Raw genomic sequence first — 17,793 nt, 5'->3', positions numbered from 1 at the left:
ATAGAGAATACAGACTTTGTGTGTGTTTTCAGTGTGTGTGTGTGTGTGTGTGTGTGTGTGTGTGTGTGTGTGTGTGTGTGTGTGTGTGCGTGCGTTCATGCGTGCGTGCGTGCGTGTGTGTGTGCGTTCCATGGTGTTCTCATGAGATGTATCCTCTTGCTCTGACCTTTGTGTCCATGGCTGTTTTCTTCCTCTAGCCCTGGCAGTGTGGAGACATGGGAGTGAAGAAAACATATCACACTGTGTTCTCATTAGTTCACAGTGTTGTCAATTTACGCAAATCACCTGTCAATCCCAACACTTGCACTTGACCATTCATTTCAAATGTCTGGGTTTTCTACTGGCCCCCCAGAAGTTATTATTTGTGAGTTAGTTATTATTAGTGAGTCTTACTACCTGCCTTAACCACAGATCTAGGATCAGTGGTTATAGCCAGCAATAAAAGTTCAACATTCAATTCCATAATCCAGAATTGAATGGTCACAAAACCAAAAAAGTTGAACCAATAAGTTTGAAATGTCCTTAAATCCGACGTCCCAAAAACTGTTAACTTCTTTCCACAAAAAGATAAATTATAATCCAATAAGAAGTGTAGGAGAGTCAATCAACAAAGGAAAAAATAATAAATGATAAACCAAAGATTATCTACATATTGACAAGATGCTGGACTGACCGCTCATATGCTGTGTTCATAACCAATTGAGAAGGTGGTATTTACCACATACGACTGGGAATTACCTCCAACTGGTAATTACTAGTGGGAAACTTGTCTATCATCCCTGAGCTCCAACTTCTCCCAGATGCTGACCTCTGACGTCACCTACTAAGGAAATGACCTTGATTACATTTTGCGGCAATCAAATGCAACACACGGTCCCGTGTGGCTCAGTTGGTAGAGCATGGTGTTTGCAACGCCAGGGTTGTGGGTTCGATTCCCACGGGGGACCAGTACGGAGAAGAAAATGTATGAAATGTATGCATTCACTACTGTAAGTCGCTCTGGATAAGAGCGTCTGCTAAATGACTAAAATGTAATGTAAATGTAATTATTTCATACATACCATATTTAGCCCATGAATGGATTTGTCCCCTAGCGACTCATTGATATACTGCAGTATTTCTTCAAGGCAGAACAACCCATTCCCATTGTATTCATTGATGACCAGTAATTATCTTGAGTTTGGAAAAATACCAATGCAAACAAACACTAGAACAAATACTAAAACCACTTGAGACTGAGGTCCATAGAGAACAAAATAACAACCTGTACAAATACAGAAATTCTAACAACAGCATTTCATTGTAGAAAATGCCCTTGCTGACACTTTCCTTTACTATTACTGCATTGCAAATAATTCATGATATGATATGATTGGATGGACTGTTTCTGATAACATACATGAATTCCATGCAAACAGAAATGAGTCATTAGGATGTCCCCGGAACATCACAAAATGGTCGCCTAAAGTCGTCAGGACGTTGTGCCATGGTTCTGTGTACATTTTGTCTAGTTTCCAGGTTGTTCCCGTGATATCCCCAGGGACAGTTTTAAGATGTTTTCAGAATGGTGTGTCATGGTCCTGTCGAGGTTTTATCTAGTTCCCGGTTTGTTAAAGGGATATCCCGAAGGATGATTTTAGGACATTCTCAGGACGTTATGTCATGGTCTTGTGAAGGTTTTTGTCTAGGTTGCGGTTTGTTTCCAGGGACGTCCCCAAGGATGTTTATAGGACGTTCTTAGAACGATCTGTCATGGTCCCCTGGAAGTTTTTGTCTAGTACACGCTTAGAAAAAAGGATTCCAAAAGGGTTTTTCAACTGCAGAATAACCCTTTTTGGTTACAGGTAGAACCCCTTTGGGTTCCATGTAGAACCCTCTGTGGAAAGGGTTCTATATGGAACCCAAAAGGGTTCTACCTGGAATCAAAAAGGTTCTACCTGAAACCAAAAATGGTTCTTCAAAGGGTTCCTCTATGTGGACAACTATCTAGGCCTTTTAGGTTCCTTTTTTTCTAAGAGTGTACGCGGTTTGTTCCAGGGTGGTCCTCAAGGACATTTATAGGACGCTCTTGGAATGTTCTGTGATTGTCTACTGGATGTTTTTGTCAAGTACCCGGTTTGTTTCAGGACAACCCCAAGGATGTTTATAGGATGCTCTTAGAACGTTCTGTCATAGTCCCTGGATGCTTTGTTCCAGGAACGTCACCTGATGGTTGCAAAGAAACGTTCTACCCCCCCAAAAGCTATACCCCTTGTTACTGTTGCCAAGCCCATCAAGATACACTTAAGAAAAACAAATGTATTTTTCATAGTGATTCAGGAGTAACATTGAAACAGAATAAAATGTTCCATCAACATTAAACCACTATATGGAAAACTCTGTAAATGTCACGGTCGTCGTATGAAGGAGCGGACCAAAGCGCAGCGTGTGTATCGTTCCACATCTTTATTTATATGTGAAACTATGCAATACATACAATAAACTATAAAAACAACAAACCGTGACAAAGAGGTACAACATGCACTAACTCAAAACATAATCTCCCACAAACCCAGGTGGGAAAAAGAACTACTTAAATATGATCCCCAATTATAGACAACGATGACCAGCTGCCTCTAATTGGAGATCATCCCAAAAAACAATAACATAGAAAAAACTAGAACCACACAACATAGAACATTTTAACTAAACAAAACCCCCTGTCACGCCCTGACCTATTCTACCATAGAAAATACAAGCTTTCTATGGTCAGGACGTGACAGTACCCCCCCCCCCACACACAAAGGTGCGGACTCCGAACGCAAAACCTGAAACAACAAAAAACAGGGAGGGTTAGGGTGGGTGTCTAATGTCGGTGGCGGCTCTGGTGCAGGACGAAGAACCTTCTCATCCCGTGGATCCTCCTGCATCGGAGGCGGTTCTGGTGCGGGACGAAGAACCCTCTCATCCTGCTTATCCGCCAGCATAGGAGGCGGCTCCAGTTCGGGGCATAGCCCCCGCTCCGCCCGCTGATCCCTCCGCTTTTGTGTCACCGGACCGTGGATCGTTGCCGAAGGACCCGGACTGTGGATCATCGCCGGAGGCTCTGAACTGAGAACCCCTGCTGGAGGTTCTGGACTGCGGACCGCCGCTGGAGTCTCCGGACTGAGGACCGCCGCTGGAGGCTCCGGACTGTGGACCGCCGCTGGAGGCTCCGGACTGGGGACCGCCGCTGGAGGCTCCGTACTGGGGACCGTCGCTGGAGGCTCTGTACAGGGGCCCGTCGCTGCAGGCTCCGTGCCATGGATCGTCGCTGCAGGCTCCGCGCCATGGATCGTCACTGGAGGCTTTGTGCCATGGATCATCACTAGAGGCTCCAGGCCATGGATCATCACTGGAGGCTTCATGCCATGAATTATCACTGGAGGCTTCGGGCCATGGATCACTGGAGGCTTCGGACCAACTGGGTGAAAGTGTTGTGGTCAGATGAGACCAAAATGGAGCTCTTTGGCATCAACTCAACTCGCCGTGTTTGGAGGAGGAGGAATGCTGCCTATGACCCCAAGAACACCTTCCCCACCATCAAACATGGAGGTGGAAACATTATGCTTTGGGGGTGTTTTTCTGCTAAGGGGACAGGACAACTTCACCGCATCAAAGGAACGATGGACAGGGCCATGTACCGTCAAATCTTGGGTGAGAACCTCCTTCCCTCAGCCAGGGCATTGAAAATGGGTCGTGGATGGGTATTCCAGCATGACAATGACCCAAAACACACGGCCAAGGCGACAAAGGAGTGGGTCAAGAAGAAGTACATTAAGGTCCTGGAGTGGCCTAGCTAGTCTCCAGACCTTAATCCCATAGAAAATCTGTGGAGGGAGCTGAAGGTTCGAGTTGCCGAACGTCAGCCTCGAAACCTTAATGACTTGGAGAAGCTCTGCAAAGAGGAGTTGGACAAAATCCCTCCTGAGATGTGTGCAAACCTGGTGGCCAACTACAAGAAACGTCTGACCTCTGTGATTGCCAACAAGGGTTTTGCCACCAAGTACTAAGTTATGTTTTGCAGAGGGGTCAAATACATATTTCCCTCTTTAAAATGCAAATCATTTTATAACATTCTTGACATGCTTTTTTAAGGATTTTTTGTTGTTGTTATTCTGTCTCTCACTGTTCAAATAAACCTACCATTAAAATTATAGACTGATCATTTCTTTGTCAGTGGGCAAACGTACAAAATCAGCAGGGGATCAAATACTTTTTTCCCTCACTGTATCAACAATGTGTGAGAAAAAAAGTTGTTTCAGCTTAGCATGACAAAGTGCTGAGTGGATAGTGCAAATGACATTCTGATCATTTGACAATTAGTGTAGAACAAACAACAAATTACGCCCAACAGTTTTAACATATTCTTCATAAATTACATCTTCTCATGAGTTAAGTATTTATTTTGTTAATAGTTAGTATACCCATTAGAGAGCCACGGATATGCTCTAGTAATAAATAAACATAAACAACAACTGCATAATATTTCTCTAGTGAAAGTGTAGTGATAACCCTCCCAACCCTCCACCTCCTCAATAAATTGCTTTTTGACTTCAGTCTTCCCACTGTTGACAATGACACACTGTATAGGGCAGGTTTCGGTCATTTGTGTCTTGGAGCTCGATGGTGTGAACCACAGACTGTAAAGAGAAGATTAGAATATATACAAGCGATTCATTGTACCCGTGTGTGTGTGTGTGTGTGTGTGTGTGTGTGTGTGTGTGTGTGTGTGTGTGTGTGTGTGTGTGTGTGTGTGTGTGTGTGTGTGTGTACACTTGTGTGTGTGTACACGTGTGTGTGTGTGTGTGTGTGTGTGTGTGTGTGTGTGTGTGTGTGTGTGTGTGTGTGTGTGTGTGTGTGTGTGTGTACACGTGTGTTCATGTGTATATGTGTGAGTGACAAATTATTTTCCAATGTCAGTGGCCACAAAAAATATTCTAACTCTAAAAACAAATTGTTTGCCTCCACTTACCATAACCTCCAGCATCTTCCCAAACACCACGTGCTTCCCGTCCAGCCTAGGAGCCCTGGCCGCAGTGATAAAAAAACTAGGAGCCGTTGGTGTCTGGGCCCGTGTTGGCCATACTGGCCCAACTGCTCCCAGTTGCTTCAGCTTGAAGTTCTCATCAGCAAATTGGTTGCGTAAATGCTTCTACCTGTGGCAACAAATGAGGGAAACAGCATTTAAGGACTGTGTGGGGACAGATGAAGAGACTGGGACTGGAGACTATGGGTCCTGGTCAAACATAGTGCACTATATAGGGAATAGGTGCCCCCTGGGATGGGCCTACTGAGAACTTTGGGGGAGTGTACGTAACCACCTTCTCTGCTTTGTTGATATACTATTCCCAACATTCAACATAAGATCAAATGTCTAAGACAGATCAAATTCTATGTGATCTTTCTTACCTCCAGTCCCATCTCCAGCTGTGAAGTCACCGCCTTGGATCATGAAGTCCTTGATTGCCCGATGAAACTTACTTCCTTTATAACCATATCCTTTCTGCAAAGACGATGATTTTGGAAATTCACATGACTGTATCGCCTATCCATTTGCAAATGTGCAAGAAATATGCAGGTGTGTCAGAATATAGGCTACTTTAGATGCTATGTTCAGTCTACACTTTAAGAACAACATCATGTCAACAGTTAACCTGTTATGGCTAGGGGGCAGTATTTTCACGGCTGGATAAAAACGTACCCGATTTAATCTGGTTACCACTCCTACCCAGTAACTAGAATATGCATATACTTATTACATATGGATAGAAAACACCCTAAAGTTTCTAAAACTGTTTGAATGGTGTCTGTGAGTATAACAGAACTCATTTGGCAGGAAAAAATTGAGAAGGTTTCATGCAGGAAGTGGCCTGTCTGACAAGGTGTCGTTCTTCTTGTCTCTGTTTATTGAAGAGTGAGGATCTTAGCTGTTACGTGACACTTCCTACGGCTGCCATAGGGTCTCAGAAGGCGGTAAAAAGCTGAATCGTGGCTTTGCAGGCTCTGGCTGAAAAAAAGTAGCGCGTTTGGGTAGTGGCTGGTTACAGTAGTGTGAGACTCAGGCTCGTGCCCGCGTCGACCGAAAGCTTTGTTTACTTTCCTCTGTTTAGCTAAATGGACATTCCTGGTCAGAATATTATCGCTTTTTTACGAGAAAAATGGCATAAAAATGGATTTTAAACAGCGGTTGACATGCTTCGAAGTACGGTAATGGAATATTTAGATTTTTTTTGTCACGAATTGCGCCATGCGCACGACCCTTATTTACCCTTTCAGATAGTGTCTGGAACGCACGAACAAAACGCCGCAATTTGGATATAACGATGGATTATTTTGGACCAAACCAACATTTGTTATTGAAGTAGCAGTCCTGGGAGTGCATTCTGACGAAGACAACAAAAGGTAATCAAACTTTTATAATAGTAAATCTGATTTTGGTGAAGGCTAAACCTGCCGGGTGTCTAAATAGCTAGCCCGTGATGCCTGGGCTATGTATTTAGAATATTGCAAAATGTGCTTTCACCAAAAAGCTATTTTAAAATCGGACATATCGAGTGCATAGAGGAGTTCTGTATCTATAATTCGTAAAATAATTGTTATGCTTTTTGTGAACGTTTATCGTGAGTAATTTAGTAAATTATTAGCAAATTCCTCCGGAAGTTTGCGGGGGGTATGCTAGTTCTGAACGTCACATGCTAATGTAAAAAGCTGTTTTTTGATATAAATATGAACTTGATTGAACAAAACATGCATGTATTGTATAACATAATGTCCTAGGTGTGTCAACTGATGAAGATCATCAAAGGTTAGTGCTGCATTTAGCTCTCTTCTGGGTTTTTGTGACATTATATGCTAGCTTGAAAAATGGGTGTGTGATTATTTCTGGCTTGGTACTCTGCTGACATAATCTAATGTTTTGCTTTCGCTGTAAAGCCTTTTTGATATCGGACAGTGTGGTTAGATAAAGGAGAGTCTTGTCTTTAAAATGCTGTGAAATAGTCATATGTTTGAAAAATGGAAGTTTTTGTATTTTTGAGGAATTTGTAATTCGCGCCACGCCTATCATTGGATATTGGAGCAGGTGTTCCGCTAGCGGAACGTCTAGATGTAAGAGGTTAACCTCTCTTGGCTAGGCGGGACGAATTCGTCCCACCTACGCAACAGCCAGTTGAATCCCGTGGCGCGATTTTCAAATACCTTAGAAATGCTATTACTTCAATTTCTCAAACATATGACTATTTTACAGCATTTTAAAGACAAGACACTCGTTAATCTAACCACACTGTCCGATTTCAAAAAGGCTTTACAATGAAAGCAAAACATTAGATTATGTCAGCAGAGTACCCAGCCAGAAATAATCAGACACCCATTTTTCAAGCTAGCATATAATGTCACATAAACCCAGAAGACAGCTAAATGCAGCACTAACCTTTGATGATCTTCATCAGATGACAATCCTAGGACATAATGTTATACAATACATGCATGTTTTGTTCAATCAAGTTCATATTTATATAAAAAAACAGCTTTTTACATTAGCATGTGACGTTCAGAACTAGCATACCCCCCGCAAACTTCCGGGGAATTTACTAACAATTTACTAAATTACTCACGATAAACGTTCACAAAAAACATAACAATTATTTTAAGAATTATAGATACAGAACTCCTTTGCGCAATCGAGGTGTCCGATTTTAAAATAGCTTTTCGGTGAAAGCACATTTTGCAATATTCTCAGTAGATAGCCCAGCCATCACAGCTAGCCATTTAGACACCGACCAAGTTTAGCCCTGACCAAAGTCAGATTTACTATTACAAAAGTTTGATTACCTTTGTTGTCTTCGTCAGAATACACTCCCAGGACTGCTACTTCAATAACAAATGTTGGTTTGGTCCAAAATAATCCATCGTTATATCCAAATTGCGGCGTTTTGTTCGTGCGTTCCAGACACTATCCGAAATGGTAAATCAGGGTTACGAGCATGGCGCAATTCGTGACAAAAAAATTCTATATATTCCTTTACCGTACTTCGAAGCATGTCAACCGCTGTTTAAAATTCATTTTTATGCCATTTTTCTCGTAAAAAAGCGATAATATTCCGACCGGGAATCTCCATTTAGGTAAACAGAGGAAAGAAAACAAAGCTTTCGGTCGACGCGGGCACGAGCCTGAGTCTCACACTACTGTAACCAGCCACTACCCAAACGCGCTACTTTTTTTCAGCCAGAGCCTGCAAAGCCACGATTCAGCTTTTTGCCGCCTTCTGAGAGCCTATGGCAGCCGTAGGAAGTGTCACGTAACAGCAGAGATCCTTTGTAATGGATAGAGATGGCAAAGAAGGCCAAGAAATGGTCAAACAGGGTACTTCCTGTACAGAATCTTCTCAGGTTTTGACCTGCCATTTGAGTTCTGTTATACTCACAGACACCATTCAAACAGTTTTAGAAACTTTGGAGTGTTTTCTATCCAAAGCCAATAATTATATGCATATTCTAGTTACTGGGCAGGAGTAGTAACCAGATTAAATCGGGTACGTTTTTTATCCAGCCGTGTCAATACTGCCCCCTAGCCCTAACAGGTTAAAGGGGAAGTTCAGGATTTTACAACTTGTGTTAGATGGTTCCTCACACTGAAGGCTAAACTGTATTCTATGGGCCAGGAGAAACTGTAATCCATGGTTCGGTTTTCTCTAAACAGCTGTCATGACGTTGCCCTCTTTGAGTACAGTGAGCACAGTTGACCCCCTCCCCCTCTACCATCCCCCTACTTCTGCACCATCTCCCTCTGTCTCCTACACCCAGGCTGCTGTGGTCAGAAGGTGGTCGTAAATTCCAAAGGGAATGTCCTGCCTCACAGGCCACAGTTTTGAGACAGAGTGGTTTCATAGAGAGACAAAGGAATTCTTCCAACTCACAGGACGGGGGAACCGAATTACATTTATGTTCTGGAGAAGGTATAAAAGATCGGTGAAGAATCTAGCTATGAACTGGTCCGCTTGGTACAATTTTATGACAACTCATGAGAGACAATATTGCCATATTACCATAATAATGTTTATATAATAGCCTCAGCTATGAGACTTACATCTAAATGGTTGTATCAACTGAATCAACAAGGATAAAACTATTTGGAATATGTTGAGATGCTATGTAAGATGTTAAAGTGAGAAAATTGTATTTTCTGTTTAAAGTTTTACCAAGTCACCGGCACGCCCCCAGGGACACAGACAGGACAAGGCATCATGTGACAGCCTTTTCTACGTTCAGTATATGAATCCCCACCCAGGGTTTCTTTCTTTAGACCAGCTTACCTCGAGAAGAGAGAGCCAAGGTTTGACCATGCATTCTACTGAACTTCAACCATACCACGTGGTTAAACTATCGATATAGAAGTCTTTGATATTAATTACTAGTCTGCAGCTAGAAATTCGGTATCATTGAACGCGAAGACCGACGAAACCACTATTCTATAACGATATTAATGAATGTTGCTTTGAAAGATCCATTCTAACCGAGAGAGAGAGAGAAACTCTCCAACAAAGATCACGACGACACACTGAGCGTAAATATATATATTGATTGCAATTGTTTCCGAATGAGTGAGCGTTCATGTGCAAAGGATTAGCATATCAATTGTTAATATTTATCAACTCTGTTGTGCCTCCTCAGCGGCCCTTTATCACCCTTTGTTTAACAAGCCGCCATGCCGGTTTAGCCCACTAGGGCACATTTCTCTGCCCTTGATTTGTAATGATACCTACTGTTTTGTATGCTTTCTGTGAATTACTTAGTTTAGTAATTAAATGATTTTAAGACAAGTGATGTATGGATGACTTAGTGAAGACTGGGTTCGTGCAGATAACAACAATTTATGACGTTTGGAATGAGACTGGACGCGAGGTAATAACACATCATTAAAACAAGAAGATAATAGATCAGATCTTATAATATAATATATAATGTTATAATATCTGACAGTTATATTAGGAAAATTATAACTGTGTAATCTGAATATTTTCCTTGGTGCCCCGACCTCCTAGTTAATTACAGTTACACAATTAATCAGTTAATCGCGTAATAATAATTACAGAGAGTTATTTGATAAACATGTCTTCAAGTTAATGATGCCCAAAGACACGACACAGCCATGATCATAGACCTATGATCTATGGATGGATAATTGGTATTCTGATGCTTTCCTGTCTTGTTTACTCACACCACAATAACAACTTTTACACAGACAGCGTACAGTGGCCTACCTCCCCTTTTGCAAGACCCACAAAGTTATTCACAATCAGTGGAAGAAGGTCTTCAAACAGGCCAATCACAATCCTGCCAACCTCATGGCCTGCCACAGTGACGTCAAACAACACCTGAAATAGGGAAACAAACACAGGAACTAATTATAACTAAATAATAGAATAGATTGAATGGAGTAGAATGGAATATAATTACTTTCTTTTTCACATTAACTTCAGTAATTGATTAATATACAGTAGAGTTCTATTGAAACGTAAAACAGAAGTGATCGTATTTAATTATTGTGGTGATATATTGAGCTGTGAACTGAAGAAAACTATAAAGTAGGCATACATACAATAGGTCCACATGTTATTTATACACTACAGCTAATGGATGATGAGTCATTACAAACATTTGAATGGCTGAGCTCTCTCATAAACATAAGCCTGAACATAAGCCTTTTCCTATATGGTGCATGCCAGGGGAATGAGTGTAGCTTATTATGTAGAAGATATAGGCTACTTGTCACGTCCTGACCCTAGTAAGATGTCATTTTCTATAGTAGAGTAGGTCAGGGCGTGACAGGGGGTGTTTTGTGTTTTTCTATGTTTTCTATTTCTATGTTTAGTTCCAGGTTTCTATTTTGTTTTTGTTTTTTGGGGGGTTGATCTCCAATTGGAGGCAGCTGGTCCTCGTTGTCTCTAATTGGAGATCATATTTAAGTAGGGATTTTTCTTCCTGGGTCTTGGTGGGTTAATTATATTTTGAGTAGTGTTTGTTTCTCTCTGTGTCACGGTTTGTTGTTTTGTTAATTCAGTTCTTTATGTATTGCAAAGTTTCACAGATTTAATAAAATGTGGAACTACAACCACACTGCACTTTGGTCCGCTCCTTTCGACAGCCGTGACAGAATAACCCACCCTAAAAGGACCAAGCAGCGTGGAAAAGAATGGACCTGGGAGGAAGTTCTGGACGGCAAGGGATCCTGGACATGGGAGGAGATCCAGGCTGGATGGGATCGCCTTCCATGGGAACAGGTGGAGGCAGCGAGAGCAGAGCGGCGACGAGAGGAGTCACGATACCAACGGCGAGGCAAGTGCGAGAGGCAGCCCCCCCAAAAAAAAATGGGGGGCGCACGGGGAGATTGGCAGAGTCAGGTTGGAGACCTGTGCCAACTCCCCGTGCTTACTGTGGGGGGCAAGTGACCGAGCAAGCACCATGTTATGCTGAGATACGCACTGTGTCGCCAGTGCACAGCTACAGCCCGGTGCGCTCGGTGCAAGCTCCTTACAGGTGCCGTGCTAGAGTTGGCATTCAGCCAGGAAGGAGTATGCCTACTCAGCGTTCCTGGTCTCCGGTGCGTTTTCTCGGCCCAAGTTATCCTGTGCCTGCTCTACGTACGGTACCCCCAGTTTGCCAACACAAACCTGTGCGACCTGTCACAACGCCTCGTGCTTGTTGGGCTACGGAGGTTATCCAGCCAGGACGGGTTGTGCCAGCCATAAGCTCCAGATCTCCAGTGCGCCTCCACGACCCAGTATACCCTGTGACCTGCTCTGCGCACCTGGCCTCCGGCGACGCTCTCCAGTCCGGAGCCTCCAGTGACGTTCCCTAGTCCAGAACTAGAGACCGGACTAGGGAACGTGTTGCACCATGAGCTGGGCCGTCTCTTTGGCAGAGGGTAGTTTGGGGAGAGGGATGAAATGGTCGGCCTTGGAAAACCGATCCACTACCGATCCACTACCGTCACTGTCCATTAGGTTCTGAAGTAGCTCCTCCTGTCTCTTAATGGTAGCTCCCTGCAGGGAGACAGTGAGACTGAGCTGGTCCAGTCTGCTGGGTCAGTCATGGCCAGTTCGTACTATAACGACACAAGGCGAAACCCAGATGCAGACACAGGAGGCAGATGGTTTGAGCTCTGATATTTATTATAATCCAAGGGGTAGGCAAAAGGCAGGTCAGGGACAGGCAAGAGTTCATAGCCAGGGCAGAGTCCAAAAACGGTACAGGGCGGCAGGCAGTTTCCAGGTCAGGGGCAGGCAGAGTGGTCAGGCAGGTGGGCTCAGAGTCAGGACAGGCAAGGGTCAGAACCAGGAGGATGAGAAAAAGAGAGACTGGGGAAAACCAGGGGCTAAGAGACAACCGCTGGTTGACTTGGCAAACAAGACGAACTGGCACAGACAGACAGAAAACACAGGTATAAATACACAGGGGATAATGGGGAAGATGGGCGACACCTGGTGGAGGGTGGAGACAAGCACAAGGACAGGTGAAACAGATCAGGGAGTGACACAAGATATGTTGATAAATGTACCAAGACGTTCAACGTTAGAATGGGATAAATGCAATGTGCTGTTATTGCCCTATACACATTATGAACTATGCCTAGTTAACCTCTATGGGCTAGGTGGGACGTCACCGTCCCACCTATTCAACAGCCAGTGGAACAGCGTGGCGCAAAATATAAAAACGTAAAAAATGCTATCATTTCAATTTTTCAAACATACGACTATTTTACACCATTTTAAAGATAAGACTCTCGTTAATCTAACCATATTGTCTGATTTCAAAAAGGCTTTACAGCGAAAGCAAAACATTAGATTATGTTAGGAGAGTACATAGCCCAAAATAATCACACAGCCATTTTCCAAGCAAACATATATGTCACAGAAACCCAAAACACAGCTAAATGAAGCACTAATCTTTGATGATCTTCATCAGATGACACTCCTAGGACATTATGTTATACAATACATGCATGTTTTGTTCAATCAAGTTCATATTTATATCAAAAAACAGCATTTTACATGTGATGTTCAGAAAATGTATCCCCACCGAAAACTTCCGGTGAATTTACTAAATTACTCATCACAAACGTTGACAAAATACATAACAATTATTTTAAGAATTATAGATACAGAACTCCTTTATGCAATCGCTATGTCAGATTTTAAAATAGCTTTTCGGCGAAAGCACATTTTGCAATATTCTGAGTACATAGCTCAGCCATCACGGCTAGCTATTTTGACACCCGCCAACTTCGAGGCACACTAAACTCAGAATTAGTATTAGAAAAATTGTATTACCTTTGCTGATCTTCTTCAGAATGCACTCCCAGGACTGCTACTTCCACAAGAAATGTTGTTTTTGTTCCAAATAATCCATAGTTATGTCCAAATACCTTCGTTTTGTTCATGCATTCAGGTCACTATCCAAAGGGTAACGCGCGAGCGCATTTCGAGACAAAAAATTCAAAATGTTCCATTACCGTACTTAGAAGCATGTCAAACGCTGTTTAAAATCAACTTTTATGGTATTTTTCTCGTAAAATAGCAATAATATTCCAACCGGACAATAGTGTATTCATTCAAAGAGGAAAATAAAAAAACAGCAAGGTCTCGTGAACGCGCATATCCAATCTCTTAGTCACCAGGCAGACCACTGACAAACTGAGCTCCTATTATCTGCCCAGAGACAGGAGACGCCTCAATCCGCTTTCTGAAGGCTTTAGAGAGCCAATGGAAGCCTTAGAAAATGCTACGTAACGCCAGAGATACTGTAGTTTCGATAGAGAACCAAAAGAAGAACTACAAATTCTCAGACAGGCCACTTCCTGCTTGGAATTTTCTCAGGTTTTGCCTGCCATATGAGTTCTGTTATACTCACAGACACCATTCAAACAGTTTTAGAAACTTCAGAGTGTTTGCTATCCAAATCTACTAATAATATGCATATTCTCATTTCTGGGCAAGAGTAGTAACCAGTTTAAATCGGGTACGTTTTTTATCCGGCTGTGAAAATACTGCCCTCTAGCCCAGACAGGTTAAATAAAGGTTACTTTTTAAAAAATAATATAAATGAACATGTAGACTCGTTGACTCTCGTACCAGTATGTATTCAACACAGTAGCTGTTCGTTCATGAAGGCTTCCATCAAATTCCCCCTTGAGGCAAGCCTGTGTTTGTGTGCGTAGATCTACGTGCATGCGTGCTCTTGGGTAGAGTCCGATTTTTTTGGAGCAACGTGCACCTTTTGTAACATGATACCCTCGCAGGTCCATGTGTTCCTAATCCTCCGAATAGCAACATACACAAGGTGGCGATAGCAGAGATTTTCTTGTTGTTGTCTTCCCATTTGTGGTAAAAGCAAAGAAGAATCACATTTTAAAACATCATCACCACTGTTAGCTTATTTAAATGAAAACCAACTGCATATTTGAATAATGGCTACATGTAATGGAAGTTTAGGTTTATTATAAATGATCTTGTGTGCCTGCCGGTTGCCTGCCAGTTGGCTGTAGGCTATGCCGATAGCAGTTTGCTAGCTATCTGGCTAAAAACAGCAAGCAAGCTGGCCTTTTAGCTTCCCACGTGTGAAATAATCCGATTTCTAATTGAATCATATGGCCCGGCAAATATTCTTTACTTGCCTGTGTAACCTACAACATTATCCCAGTATAATATGCTGCTTGAATGTATTCACTCCCATATCAGCTAAAAATAGAATGCCATCATTTTTGCTCACAGAGAAAAAGCACATGGCATGGGGCTGTTTTTAGGTAGTCAATCAGGTAGTTATTACTTCTAAACAAAATACATTTTGGGGGCATTCTAATAAGGCTACAATGTTGTTTGGTTTATTGTTTGAACAGTCACAGAGGTTATATTTGGTTATCAATGGAAAATGTTACATTTACATTTTAGTAATTTGCAGACTTACAGTAGTTGAGCGCAGACATTTTTTATAGGCTTCTTATTGAATGCCAAGCTAAACCAAGGCAGCAGTCTTGAAGTTGAGGTGATTTTGAAGTTGATTAGCTTCCCATGTAGCCATGTGAAATAATCAGATAAGAAATCCCCTTGCCCGGTGGGTATAGATCAGAACAAGGAACCAAGCAAGCTTAATTGCCTACACAACACTGCTCCGCAAGGAATGATATGGCGCGTTATAAACTAATGTTGCACAGGAGTACATCGAATGTCAGAAGACACTACAGGTAGCCGCCCCTTTTGTGAAGACATTGCGACACTACGCTACTCTCCGTAGGGTCCAACTCTGTAGGGTATAAACAGCCCTAGAATGTAGACCAACATGCTTCAGCTCAGTGAGAAATGGCGGAAAGATAGATGCGCAGGAGCGAGCGCTCTACAATCCGACAGTGCATTCTGTGTAATTTCGAGCATTACAAAACCATCATTTTACGGATTATAAAGTGGAAGGCTATAGTGGGCTTCAGCCATGGTCATTATCTCTAGGCTATTTATTACACATTCGTTATTTAGGCTCTTGTTCATAGGCCTACCTGCTTATTAGGCCTAGGGATTTGTTTTAATGAAACGACTTGAGAGCTATTTATAGTTTTCAGTTTGTCGTGTTCTTGGAGTTTTCAGTTTGTCAATGCACTTGATTTCAATCTCTTCCTGTGGATTGAAGAATTTCAGCAGTGGCACATGCAGTAGAGATGTGTAACGAGTGTCGTGTGTGGAGGACCAAGACGCAACAGGGAAGTGTATACTCATCTTCTCTTTTTAATATATAAGAAGGAGAAACAAAATAAACACCTATACAATTAACAGAAACAACACTAACCGTTCTGTCAGGTGACAAGCACAAAACAGAATACAACTACCCACAAGCCACAATACAAACACACCCCTAATTATAGGACCTTCAATCAGAGGCAACGATAGACAGCTGCCTCCAACTGAAGGCCCCAACACCAATTAACTAAACATAGAAATACAAATGACTAGACAGAACCTAGAAATAAATTAACATAGAACAATCACCAAAACCCTGGACTAATAAATCAAATACCCCTCTCTACATGGACACATACACACAACCACCCTGAACCACATAAAACAAATACCCCCTGCCACGTCCTGACCAAACTAAACACTAACAAATAACGCCTTTACAGGTCAGAACGTGACAAGATGGCTTTTTTCAATCTCCAGTGCTGCTTCTTGTTCTGGGTGCTACTGCCATGCCATGTCCTTCCTGAAGAAGATTCTGAGTGGCTTCATCTGGGATATACTGGGTTAGGAAACGTGTCATGCCCAGTAGCCTCGGTAGATATTTTCTGTCTTCTAGTGGGGGCATCTTTGTGATTGCTGTCACCTTGCTTAAACCCCATCTGTGCTGGTGATGTGCCCCATGTATTTCACTTCACTCACCATGTACTGTATCTTGTCATCATTGAACTTCACATTCAGACTGATGGCTCTGTCCATTGCCTGCTGTAGAATGCGGTCATGCTCTTCTTTAAAAAACGATCTGAGTTAATCTGCTGAAATACCTCGCTGGCACTTTTTTTGCCATAGGATAAGCGATTAAACTGTTACCTCCCTTATGGGTTATTGAATGTGCAGAGAGCAGCTGATTCCACATCCAGCTTGATTTGCAAATACCCATCCTTCTCATCTAGAATAGTGAAGACCTTATTGCTTGTTGGTTTGCATTGCACATCCTCTGGCGTGGGTATGGAGAAGTGTTGATGCTGTATGGACTTGTTCACGTCCTTAGGGTCCAAGCATACCCTAAGAGAGACATTTTTCTTTTCAGTTATGACAAGACTGCTCACCCACGCTTTTGGTTTTGTTACTTTGCTGACCACACCCTTCTGCTCTTGGTTGTCCAATGTCTCTTTCAGCCTGTCAAGCACAGCATATGGGATTTTCCTACATCCATGAACAACAGGAGAGACTTTTGAATCAATGTAGATGTGGTGCTGGCCTGGAAACTCACATAGTCCTTTGAACACAGATGCGTAGCACTTGCGGACCGTGGTGTGCAACTGTTTCAACATTTCTGATGAGGTCAAGCTGCACACAGACCTCTCTGCCTAGTAGTCAGATGCATCTGTAACATAGAACTTTAGCTTGTTTGTGCAGAGTGTGCACTTACAATGTCATTATGCCCTTTGGTTTTATGCAGGTGCCTCCATGGGATATGAGTACAGTCTCAGTCTCTTTTAATTTGAATTACTTGGTACATTTTTCTGCTAACACTGTCTGTGATGCTAAACACAATTTTCTCCTTTAGCATTAGATCCTCAGTGTCTTTGAACTCACAGTTGCGTGCTCTCAGCCTCAGTTCGGTTATAAACTTGTCAATACCAGCCTTTCATTGAACTTGTTCCTAAAACTGATCTCTCCAACAGTATTCCTCCGTGGTGCACAATATTTTTCAAATGCTTGCTCACCTCTGCCATTTTCTTGTCCTGTGGATCAGCATATGGAATCTCCATCGTGTTGTGGATCTCCATTGCATCCTCGCCGATGCAGTGTAGAAAAACTGCTATTTTCCACCGGCTTGACGTTTAGCCCACTGGCTATGTAATACAGGTTCAGTCTTGTTCCAATTTCCGCCAATTTTCGGTGATGTAAATGACTGCATTGCTGCTCATCCCAAGCTCATATCAAAGTATTTTTGTTTCACTCACGTCCATTAGCGTTAGTAGACTGCTGGCGAAGTCCACATTCTCACTCATATGCAGCTAGCTACTGGAATTTTTTTCTCCCTACA

At 42.5% G+C, this 17,793-nt stretch overlaps 1 protein-coding gene across 1 annotated transcript; it reads right to left on the bottom strand.

The window, feature by feature from the left end:
* Nucleotides 1–4,574: 4,574 nt before the first annotated feature.
* LOC106586977 (peptidyl-prolyl cis-trans isomerase C) lies at nucleotides 4,575–16,499 on the bottom strand. Its single transcript, XM_014174765.2, is given in 7 exon segments — nucleotides 4,575–4,661; nucleotides 4,994–5,071; nucleotides 5,073–5,119; nucleotides 5,122–5,163; nucleotides 5,422–5,524; nucleotides 10,281–10,394; nucleotides 16,443–16,499. Coding segments are annotated over 7 exon segments (528 nt in total).
* Between the last annotated feature and the right edge of the window lie 1,294 nt (nucleotides 16,500–17,793).

Source organism: Salmo salar, chromosome ssa26, assembly GCF_905237065.1.
Source record: "Salmo salar chromosome ssa26, Ssal_v3.1, whole genome shotgun sequence".
NCBI classification, from domain to species: domain Eukaryota; kingdom Metazoa; phylum Chordata; class Actinopteri; order Salmoniformes; family Salmonidae; genus Salmo; species Salmo salar.
Note: the sequence above shows the minus strand (reverse complement) of the source record. Positions and strands in the feature narration are given on the sequence as shown.